The sequence below is a fragment of the Nilaparvata lugens genome, chromosome 4 (assembly GCF_014356525.2).
Source record: "Nilaparvata lugens isolate BPH chromosome 4, ASM1435652v1, whole genome shotgun sequence".
Classification (NCBI taxonomy): domain Eukaryota; kingdom Metazoa; phylum Arthropoda; class Insecta; order Hemiptera; family Delphacidae; genus Nilaparvata; species Nilaparvata lugens.
In genome coordinates this window covers 11,219,744-11,231,921 of record NC_052507.1, presented here as the reverse complement: position 1 = coordinate 11,231,921, position 12,178 = coordinate 11,219,744, and the positions used below count along the sequence as shown (strand labels likewise).

The following is a 12,178-nucleotide window of genomic DNA, read 5'->3' as shown; positions in this document are numbered from 1 at the left end:
ATCTTAACTATGTAAATTCATCATTCAATCAATGAATTTTTCAGGATTAAAATATAATTGATTATTTTTTAAACAAGATTGAAGAGTCGATATCACAATACGATACACCGGTATGAGCTATCCTCCATAGAAGGCTGTGGCAAGGCAGAAAATCGGCAGCGGTGTTTTCCTATTCTGCTATCTTTCTCCACTGCCATAATAACGTGGACCTTGTCTTTTTTCTTTAGGGCTACTTTCAGTATAAATAAAAATATAAATCTGAGTATCTGAAACATGTCATACGGAATAATATTTGAAATGGTACTCAGATTTATATTTCTATTAATATTTAACGTGAACCTCATTATAGTATGATACAGGAAAAAACTTAACCCACTATTATCTTGGTATAATTTGTTTTAATTATCTCTTTAACTCTAAGGAAGATGAATTCCTCCAATAAGAGAGCCTAAGAAAATACATTCACATTTACGATCTAAGTAGATATCTGAGAACAATTATTGTGTAATTGATATCATTCACTAGTGCTATCAAGTTGACGAAATACATTCACTTCCACGATTTAAGCTGATATCTGAGAACAATTATTGTGCAAATTATATCATCCACCCACTAGCTTTAGTCCAATATTATTATCATTCACTAATGTTGTCCAGTATCCATTCGAGATAATGGCTGACCTTGGTGTAAACAAAGGTCGAGGCGTAGGGAGGCACAGGTGTTTCCGCCTTGAAGGAGCGAATTCCGTACAGATAGAACCGCGGCGGAACATTGTCGATTGGCTTCTTGATCATCAACGGACCTCCGATGTCAGAGTCGTGATAGACCTCGGCTGCCGTCCCTCCAATGCCGAACACCGAGTTCACATCCTCGGAGCGCATATCGCCTGGCAGATGACTTTCATGCAACTTTGTGTTCTCTTCCTCTGAGAGAATATGTCCTCCCACTTGTTGGAGATTCTGATCTGCAAATTAAAATTTTCATGAATAGATTCTGTTTCTTGATGTCCAAAACTATAAACCTACAGGGAAAAGAGATGTAGGGAGGCCAAGAAAGAGATGGGTACCGGAACAGGTTAATTGAGAATCCTAATCCCTGAAGTGAAGATGATTTTGATGAAGATTCTGTTTCTCAAATATTATTATACTATTATATGTCGATAACTATGCGTCTTACTTACGTACATGTCTATTCTTTGCGAAATGCAAAGTAAAGTGGATCAAGTAGCTCATCTATGATTATAACCTCGACACATATATTATATGGTGAGGTATCATTTTCTAAACTCTGAATATTGTTATATTAAAAATATGTAATATAATGTAATGTATGTATGAATTTATGAATAAACTCCTTTGGATGTGTCGTCCAACATCCAGAGAAATTATTCGTATTATTATTATTATCTTTTTTTTTGTGTAGTTGAGAAGTTGATTTTGTGCTAATTATTCATATTGAATGAAAAAGACTAAGAAATTGTCAAAAAACCACAGATCTCTGTTTATCAGAGATTGACAATGGTGTAATAACCTAAACCGGTCTTTCTAAGTATCAATAAATCTGTGGTTTTTTGACAATTTCTTAGTCTTTTTCATTCAATAACTTATCTTCTTGACATCAAAGAAGCCGAAGATTTCAAGAAATTTCTCCTCTCTCCAGAGTTCAAGACATTTTTCAATCAAACGGAATGCTTGAGGACAAATTTGAGACTATAAGGTTTATAGAGGATAACATTTTCGACAATTCTGCATAATTCAAATTCACCTTCAAACGAGTCTGATTAAAAAATAGCTCAATAGAGGTAAAATTTTCAATGGAGGTAGTTCATCTCCAAATACTGTTTTCCAAGTCAATCAATTCATCTTTCAAATAGTTCAATGATAGATTATCACTACAAAATAGGATTTATCTTACCAGATGCAGTCACCCTAATTCCAATCTCTCCCCAGAAGTTTGGTGGATAAAGTAACGCATCATGCTGTAAGCAAATCGGGAGCACGGTATCTGTTGAAAAAAAATAGATCAAGAAAAGAGAAACGAAGAAATTGAATTGATTGATGAAAATATGGTCAAAACTGTGACTATGGTAATGCACTTCTCTTGTCACAGTACACCTGTGACAAGAAAAGTTCATTACCATAGTCACAGTATCACAGTTTCTTGGGACAGTTCATGGAACCAAGAATAGAATAGGATAGAATGACTCCATTATTTGTTCACGTGACGAAGTATAGAATGTATATCTAATACTAGTAGTTCTGTAAACGGTAGACGCACAGTCGTCTAGAACCAGAGATTAAATACATATTATTTAAAGTATTGAAGACCTATGTCCAGGAAACACGAAAAAAATAGATATTCATTATTTAGTAATAAACTACGTGGATAATCTTCTAAAGAGTTGAAAACTCCCAGCAAAAAAAATGGGTTTGATATATTATTAGTCCAGGCAATGAATGCTCAAAAAAGGGTAAAGAGGGAAAAGTTGGGAAGACAATTTTTGACCCCGCAGTTTTGTTTAGAGTAGTAGTAAGAGGTAAACATATCAAAAGTCCCCACCCCTACCCCTTGTTCTAAGGGGGTGGGGTGGTTTAAAGGTACCATTTTTAGGTTTCTTGCATGAAACTCAAAAACTATGTATCCTAAGGACATGACTGTCTCATAACAAATTAAAGCTCACATAATTTTCTACAATATTCATTGTACAACGTTCCTTATATCTTCTCTAGTTTTCGATATATCTGCTCTTAAAGGTGTGACATTTTTGAAAAGAATACGTTTGCCATCAATTTTTTTCTATTTTTGCTCTTATAACTTTTTAAAAATCGATGGGAAAAATCCATGCTGATTATGAGCTTATAGAGCATTGAATTCTCTTCAATTTGATGTATTTTGATTTCACACTTTTATGAATTTCCCTGCACCTTTTGCAGCAGCTTTAGTCTCGAGTGTGAAATCTCCATTTTTCCAACAATAGACCAATTGACAAAGGAATCTGAAGGGAATGCTTTAAACAAGAATTTTGACTTTGCAGCTTTGTTGAGACTAGTAAAGAGGAGAATATATCAGAAGTCCCCATTCCTAACTCATGTGCTAAGGGGGTGCTTCTTTTCAAAAATGTCACACCTTCAAGAGCAGACATCTCGAAAACTAGAGAAGATATAAAAAATGTTGTAGAAATCTATGTGAGCTTTAATTTGTTATATGACAGTCAAGTCCTTAGGATACATAGTTTTTGAGTCTCATGTGAGAAACCAAAAAATGGTACCTTTAAACCACCCCTTAGCACAAGGGGTAGGGGTGGGGACTTTTGATATGTTTACCTCCTTACTACCCTAAAAAGAACTGCGGGGTCAAAAATTGTCTTTCCAACTTTTCCCTCTATGACCTTTCCTTGACTGGACTATATATATCGAATCTGCAACCTGTGATTCATCAACCGCGCTTGCTGCCAACCAAGCTACTGAGTCACTTTCAGAAAGCATTGTTCTGTTGGTAAAACCACAGAATACAAATACAGCAGAAATTATAGAATATATTATTTAACGAAAATCCTAAATAAATGCTGTAAATCACCCCGAAGACTTCTGCTACTGCAGACATTGACAACAGGGTTAACAGCTAGATGAAAATTCGATGAGAACTACTATACAAAAATTAGTTGCCAGCCCGGGAACCTCCGGAACCCGGTACCTCCCAATTGCTAGTCAGGAATGCTTACACTTACACCAAACTGACAATCTCTAGATAGCAGCGTTCATTTCATACGAAGCCAAGCGGCCAACCAGTTTACAGCATTTATTCAGGATTTTCGTTAAATAATATATATATATCAATTAGCATTTGTATAAATGCATTCTCTATTATTTCATCTGTAAACTGGTTGACCGCTATGGCTTCATATAAAATGAGCGCTGCTATCCAGAGATTGTCAGTTTGGTGTTATGGTAAGCATTCCTGACTAGCAATTGGGAGGTACCGGGTTCGATTCCCGGGCTGGCAACTAATTTTTGGATAGTAGTTCTCATCGAATTTCCATCTAGCTGTTAACCCTGTTGTCAATGTCTGCAGTAGCAGAAGTCTTCGGGGTGATTTGCAGCATTTATTTAGGATTTTCGTTTACCCCGATATATATATATTGATATTGATATATATATATATATCAATTAGCATTTGTATAAATGCATTCTCTATTTATTTCATCTGTAAAGAGAACTATAGAAGTTTTCTCTGGTAAAACGTAAACTTTGTATCACAAACTGAATAAATCTGTTTCAATCATTTAATCAGATTCTACTGGCTAATAGCAATAGAAATAAGCCTATATCCATCCTCAGTGAATCCAGAATTTTTATACAAAATTTCAAGTTAATCAGTTGAGTAGTTGAGACGTGATGATGTGTCATTCATGCATTTCCCATCTCGTACATGTTTAAGACGATTATTTCATTAATTATTATATTACTGGCAGGTTACTGGTCTCCGCAACGGACTAATTAAAAACTTGACAAACTGAAGTCTTGAAAAATGAAAAATAGTCCTATAACCAACCTTTTAAGGATCGATATGCTAAAAAAAGGACATATTGAAAATACAACATATTGAAAATACGACATCAATTAGGTCCACTTGTATACTATAAATATCATAAAATACTTCACTTAAATAGTATTAACTTGTTTATTTATTTTCCACATTTCAACTTGAAAATGACCTGGGTTATGGTCGAAACTAGCCGTTGTAATATTTTAAATAATGAAGGGTACTTCAAGTTCCAATATTGTTTTATTAATTTATAAATTTCATATAATTTTCCATATTATAGCAGTAGTTTCCTGTATTTTGGATATGGATGGTTCTTTGATATGTAACAAACTTGTATAGTGTGTGTGTGAAATAAATGAATAAATAAAAAAAAATCGATAGGCCTATGCTAAATTTCGAGTTAATCAGTCCAGTAATACAAACCCATACAAACCAATTCCTCCCTTGATTATATTATAGATAGATAAAACAGAATACCAGAAGAATAGAGGATTCCATCTTTTCTCTACGACCCTACTTGCTATCTCGGACAATTACGATTATTATAAATACTCAGTTATACTCAGTTGCATCATAGAGTAAAGATACTGTTTAAGTATTTGTTCAATTTTACCGACGTGTAGCACAATTCTGTTATTTGAGAAGATTATTATCTGTACCATGTATTTTTTTGTGAAATAAACTATTTGATTTAACTACAGATGGAAATTACTGAAATATAGCAATTATTCAAATGCTAATGAGTGAATTAATTATTGTTATTAAACGAAAATCCAAATCAAATGCTGCAATTCACCCCGAAGACTTCTGCTACTGCAAATATTGACAACAGGGTAAACAGCTAGATGGAAATTCGATGAGCGCTACTATTCAAAAATTATCTGTCAGCCCGGGAAACGAACCCAGTACCTCTTAATTGCCGGTCAGGAATGCTTACCCTTACACCAATCTGACAATCTCTGGATGACAAATTATTTTTGAATAGTTGTGCTCATCGAGTTTCCATCTGGCTGTTTACCCTGTTGTCAATATTTGCAGTAGCAGAAGTCTTCGGGGTGATTTACACCATTTAATTCGGATTTTCGTTTAATAAAAATAATTTGATTTGAAGTACTTAGATCTAAGTATTAATTGAAATATTAGATAAATATAAATATAAGATAAGATAAATATAAATATTAGATCTAAGTATTATTTAAAGTACTCTAAGTATCTATACTTGAATCATTTGTCTCTGTAAAACACTCACCATGGAAAAAAATTGTTTGTGTAGTTTTGACCAGAGCAATATTTTTGCCACCTTCGGCTGGTCCATTGTCCCTGTAGTATTTCACCGACTCGCCAATGTAGACATTTAGAGGGCAGCTGGTGTAATCATCACAGTGAGGAGTCGTGCTTAAATCGATCTCTCCAGCACTTATAATGATACTGTATTGTAACAAGACATACATTTTGGAGACAATTATCATTTAACATTATTTACATTATTTTGAAATCCACATTTATCATTCACATTAAAGGCAAGCACACATAGCAAAAACCTCCCAAGGTGTTCCAATGTTACTGCGCACAAATACGTCCGTGCATGCAGACGTTCTTTTTCTCCGTATGTCTGCATATATTCATGTGTAACTGTGTACGTTCGCCTTTAAATTTATAAAATTTGAAACTAATTTATCTAAATCCCGTCTCTGTTGAGTACTTGGTGATTACATCTTTAATATTATATTCATAGTCATGTACACATATCATAAAAATAATAATGTATGCATCAATAATGTATTTCTCTGTTGATTCTCTTCCAATCATTAATTTGATATTGTGATTGTGGAATGTAATAAATAAATAAAATAAACATGTATTCTTGTCTTTCAAATGTAAACAAGTACTTCCAACTTTGGGGGTGTGTCTTTAATCTGTCAATAACAGTTTTCCACCGTGAATGGTCAGCTAAGTTTCAACAGCAAAAACAAAAAGTGTCACTTCACACAGGCGTTGAAAGTTTCATATGAAAGAGCCTTATCATTATGCTGAATAATTATTTTATAACTGTAAAAAGTTCTATTATAAGATACTGATTACTCTGTTATTGAACTATTCCTCAAAATATTTCTCATTTCATTACATTCACAATGAAAATTCAATGACTTTTCTATTTGCGAAGGTTTGATATTAATGCCCAATCAAGAGAAGAGTTCATTGTTATGAGAGTGAATGTTATGTTGCTCCAGGTCCAAGAATCAATTTTCTGGAGATTGATTGATAATGATGTAGCCAACCAAGTGAAAACCATAAAAATTTAGTTGATATAGTATTTTCATGTAATTCCAACAGATTACAATTTGAAATCTATGTCCAGGAATATTCGACAAAGTATCAAATTCGCTGCTCTTTATTTTATTTTCTTCATCCGGCGCTACAGCCCTTGGTGAACCCTGGCCTCCTCCACAACACGTCTCCATTATTCTCTTTTCATGGATCATTCTTTCGAATTCGCTACTACACACTTAATACCTTAGTTATAATTATGTCATTTTTCTAAATTATTGAAAGAAGATAATAGTTATAAAATATTGCAAATTCGAGTAGCTTGAATCAAATCTGATGAATTTTTTAAATATTATCTGAAACACTTACGATCTAGGTCTGGGACTAGTGTTCTCGGTTCCATACAGTGAGAAACAGCTTGAAACAGTTAGCACGAATCGTTTAGATATGATTGAACCCATGCAAGTTGTGTAAGGTGATTCTCCCACGAAGTAAGCTACCTCGAAACAAACCAAGGTAAGCTTTTCAAGTGAAATAAGCAAGAATGATTCATAGTTCTACAAGAAATACGCTACAACTTCTCCAAAAACTGATGAGGCAGTTTGAAGGCGATAAGTAACAGGAGGTTGAGTCACAGAATAAACAATCATCATAGAAGCTTTCTCTGGTTGAGTGTTATAGAAGACATTCAAGTCTTAACTTCGCCTGAAAAAAATCATTTCATTTGATTCTATTTCTGTTTTAAAGGTTTTACAACTACTTCTATTGTTTATTCTACACATTTGAAATTGTGTAGATGAATAGCTAGTGACGCTTTTAAACCATTAACTTATTAAATTACTAGTGAACTGAGTTTTCTAGAGAAATTCACTGTGGAAGTGTACGAGTCTACTATGAATGAAGCCATGTAATTGGTAGTTGCACAATGCAGAAGGATTCTTCTACTCTGTGGAAGTTGGTTGACCAATCAAGGCTGTCATTGGCCAAGAAAAGACACGCCGAGGCCTTCATCCTACTGCTGTTGTTTCATCATGTCCCTCAGCTGTAGTTACATTGAAATTTTCAAGTTATCTCAAACATTACTAGAGTTCCAAAATCTAGTAAGTAAATTCGTATGGCTTTTGTGGGTGGGGAGTCCCACCTCGCCTGAAAACAACAGAACTGATTTATCAAATATTTGGTAAATGAGTGGTATGACGATATTTCAAGTAATTTGATTCAATTAGGATACTATCCACCACAAAAACCTACTGCACTTATATTTGTCTCCTATTTCCTTATATTTTTATATTTATTTTCTTATTATCCATTATAAAAGCGAAGGGCACTGACTGACTGACTCACTCCCAGAACTAAAAATCTACCGGACCAAAAACGTTCAAATTTGATAGGTATGTTCAGTTGGCCCTTTAGAGGTGCACTAAGAACGGATTTGGAAACATTTCCAAAGATACGCCCAAAATCTGCGTTTTTCCAGCGTTTTTTAGCGTTTTCTCAGCTTTATCGAGACCAAATGAACAGAAAATGTTCAAATTTAGTACAGAAGCTCAGCTAGGGTGTAATAATTTCGTGTAAGAAGGAATTTGCAAAGATACGTCAAAAATACGCCCAAAATTAGCGTTTTTTTGCTTTTTCTCAGATTTATCGAGAACAAATTAACAGAAATTTTTCAAATTTAGTAGAGAAGCTAAGATAGGGTGTAATAATGTTGTTTCAGAAGGATTTTGAAATAACGCCAAAGATACGCCCAAAATCTGCGTTTTTCCAGCATTTTTTGCGCTTTCTCAGCTTTATCGAGAACAAATGAACAGAAAATGTTCAAATTCACTACAGAAGCTCAGCTGGGGTGTAGTAATGTTGTGTTAGAAGGAATTTGAAATAACTCCAAAGATACGCCCAAAATTAGCGGGTTTTTGCGTTTCCTCAGTTCTTTCATCAAGTAATAGCCAAAAAATGTTCAAATTTGGTTCAGAGGTTTAGCTAGGGTCTAAAAATTATGTGATGAGGTGACTTTAATATTTCATCAAAGATACACCCAAAATCAGCGTTTTCCTCAGTTTTTCTGCGTTTTCTCAGTACTTTGACTTTCTGATGGAATGAAGCATGCTCAAATGAAAGATGCAGGCGAGCGAGCGAGCCCGCTAATCTCATTTTTTTGACGATCCAGTCGGTGATCCAGGGGGCAGAGCTCCCTGGCTAGACGAATAGGGCGAGCGAAGCCATCCTGATGGCTAGTGTATAATATATGTTCAAGATTGTTCTGTAGTACTTCTACAGAGCTTCTGCATCATCTTTTTAGTACTCTGTATTATTTAGTGTAAGTACTATAGTCGTATTTCTGTACGACAGATTTCTGTACTACATAACTCACCCACGTTCTCAATGGAAAGCATCACCACCCAAGGATATTCTCCTGGCTCAACTCTTTGTACTCCCTTAGGATATGAAGTGAAAGGAACTGCCTCTTGTATAGACGGTTGAGAACCACATCTCTCATCATTCACCAAAGCCCCATTTTGGTGAGTTGAAGGATTGTCTGATTGCCCTGCTCAAAACAAATTGTAGATTTTGAATTCTTGTTACATGTACATTATATTCCTCCAAATAAATGAAGATTTCTTATTCTTGTCCAATATTGTCGGAAAGATTCCCAAAACGGAAAAAACGACCTTAAATTGTTGTTTTCTATCGTTTCGACTGCTTTTTCAATGAATTACAACCAGAATTACGCTGAAGATATGTGATCAAAATTATATACGCTGAAGATATGTGACCAAAGTTTGCTTAGTCGTGTTCACGATGAATCGATAGACAGAGATTACTCATATTCCCTTACAAGGGTTATCACCAAAGATACACTGGAACCACGCAGAAGATACGAACAAAATTAGCATTTTTTCAAGCTTTCAATAAATTATTATTGAGAGTCGTTTGTCGTTCTAGTCTGCTAGTCTGAAAGTCTGCTAGTCGTTTTTTTGAAAGCAAAAAGTGATTTAATAAATTATTAGACAAGAAAGGTTCAAATTCGGTTTACATGTTCAGAACTTGAGTCTTCGAATGTCATGTAAAGATTTCTTCAAGAATTAGCGTATTTTTACTTTCCTTACCCTATTACCATAGGTAAGGAAAGTTTTGCTTTCCGAAAAAAATTAAGGTACCCCAATTTCTAAATTTCTATACGTTTCAAGGTCCCCTGAGTCCAAAAAAGTGGTTTTTGGGTATTGGTCTGTATGTATGTGTGTGTGTGTGTGTGGTGTGTGTGTGTGTGTGTGTGTGTGTGTGTTGTGTGTGTGTGTGTGGTGTGTGTGTGTGTGTGTGTGTGTGTGTGTGTTGTGTGTGTGTGTGTGTGTGTGTGTATGTGTGTATGTGTGTGTGTGTGTGTGTGTGTGTGTGTGTGTGTGTGTGTGTGTGTGTGTGTGTGTGTGTGTGTGTGTGTGTGTGTGTGTGTGTATGTGTATGAGTGTATGTGCGTCTGTGTACACGATATCTCATCTTCCAATTAACGGAAAGACTTGAAATTTGGTTCTTAAGGTCCTTCCCCTAAAAGGATCCGACACGAACAATTTCGATCAAATGCAATTCAAGATGGCGGCTAAAATAGCGAAAATGTTGTCAAAAACAGGGTTTTTCGCGATTTTCTTGAAAACGACTCCAACGATTTTGATTAAAGTTATACCTAAAATAGTCATCGATAAGCTCTATCAACTGCCACAAGTCCCATATCTGTAAAAATTTCAGGAGCTCCACCCCATCTATGCAAAGTTTGATTTTAGATTCTCAATTATCAGGCTTCAGATACAATTTAAACGAAAAATTTCGAGTGGAATAGATTGAGCATGAAAATCTCTACAATTAATGTTTTGTAACATTTTCACCTAAAATTGAAAATAAGCTCCAAATTCGAGAAAATGTGATTATCCAATTGCAAACTGTTGGCAACTGTTTATTCTATTAAATGATTCACTATGAAGAGATAGCAGACCTCGTATGTCTCCAGCATTATTGTCCTGTCACCAGCTGACTCAGATCTTTGTTTTTAAGTGGACTTGAGATGCGCGTGAACACTAGCGTCAGGTGATCAATTCTCATAACGGCAAGGAAAGTTGTGTGAGTGCGCCACACCAGATTTTTTACATCGAGATTATTCGACCAAAGTGTATCCATTTATATAATATCCCGATTGAAAATTTCTACATGTAGGGAACTGTATTTTTATTTAATTCGATTGAAATAGGATGAGATTTTTGCCATTATAGATAGTTTGAATATTTTGAACTATCAAATTGAAGTCAGAATATGGTTTTTCGGGTCTGACAAGTGTTGGTAGATGTAGATGAGTTCCAACAACATTAATAGATGGTTAATAATATGATAATAGTGTATTGATCAGTGGGAATAATACTTCTGTTGAAAATTATTATAAAAACTATGGTCCGATTGTTTAATAGAATCTAATTTACAGATGGAATTGAATTAGTCATTTCATTTGTTCAAATGCTAATTAATGAATAATTATTATTGAATGAAAATCCCAATCAAATGCTGTAATTCACACCGAGGACTTTTGCTACTGCAAATATTGACAACAGGGTTAATAGCTAGTGCTCATCGAATTTCCATCTAGCTGTTGTCAATATTTGCAGGAGCAGAATTGACGTCGAGGTGATTTGCAGCATTTAATGGGATTTTCGTTTAATAATGAGAATCTAATATCCTAAAGAATTGAATGAAAAAAGACTAAGAAATTGTCAAAAAACCACTGATTTATTGATAATTAGAAAGACCGGTTTCGGTTATTACACCATTGTCAATCTCTGATAAACTAAAACTAAATACAAGAGCAGCAGAATTTATACTAGTAGGCGAGTACTGCTATTGTATATAAATTTTTGAATAATTACCACAATATCAACTTCTCAACTACACAAAAAGTGATCCTAAAGAATCTTGATTTATAATAGAATAGCCGATCTCATAAGAATATCTCAATATCTTTAATTGATAAAAGCATATGATATTCTTTTTGTGTAGTTGAGAAGTTGATATTGTGGTAATTATTCATATTGAATGAAAAAGACTAAGAAATTCTCAAAAAAACACAGATTTATTGATAACAATGAGATTGAGATTGAGAATGGTGTAATAACCGAAACCGGTCTTTCTAAGTATCAATAAATCTGTGGTTTTTTGAGAATTTCTTAGTCTTTTTCATTCAACATATGATATTCCTCACCTTTTGTGGAAGTAATTGTCATAGATATCACAGCAATGACGTAGAAGAGAGTCTTCATCTCAAACTGGAGTGTCAACAATAATTGACTGAAGTGGAATTGAACAAAGCGTTCCAGAGATTACACTACTGATG

At 34.5% G+C, this 12,178-nt stretch overlaps 1 protein-coding gene across 1 annotated transcript; it reads right to left on the bottom strand.

Moving 5' to 3' along the window:
- Positions 1-354: 354 nt before the first annotated feature.
- Positions 355-12,156, bottom strand: LOC111052345 (proclotting enzyme). The gene is made up of 6 exons (XM_039426657.1): positions 12,047-12,156; positions 9,185-9,358; positions 7,183-7,309; positions 5,795-5,973; positions 1,915-2,004; positions 355-964 (listed from the first exon to the last, which is right to left on the bottom strand). Exons 1-6 carry the CDS (start codon positions 12,102-12,104, stop codon positions 636-638), a joined length of 957 nt encoding a protein of 318 aa, XP_039282591.1. The 5' UTR covers positions 12,105-12,156; the 3' UTR covers positions 355-635.
- Positions 12,157-12,178: the final 22 nt, after the last annotated feature.

Excerpts from the sequence above, each read along its gene's own strand:
- LOC111052345 (XM_039426657.1), bottom strand. The coding sequence starts at position 12,104 with ATGAAGACTCTCTTCTACGTCATTGCTGTGATATCTATGACAATTACT. Across the intron at positions 7,310-9,184 it reads GCTTTCCATTGAGAACGTGG|CTTACTTCGTGGGAGAATCA; the intron begins GTGAGTTATGTA and ends GTTTCGAGGTAG. Across the intron at positions 965-1,914 it reads AATTAGGGTGACTGCATCTG|ATCAGAATCTCCAACAAGTG; the intron begins GTAAGATAAATC and ends TTTAATTTGCAG.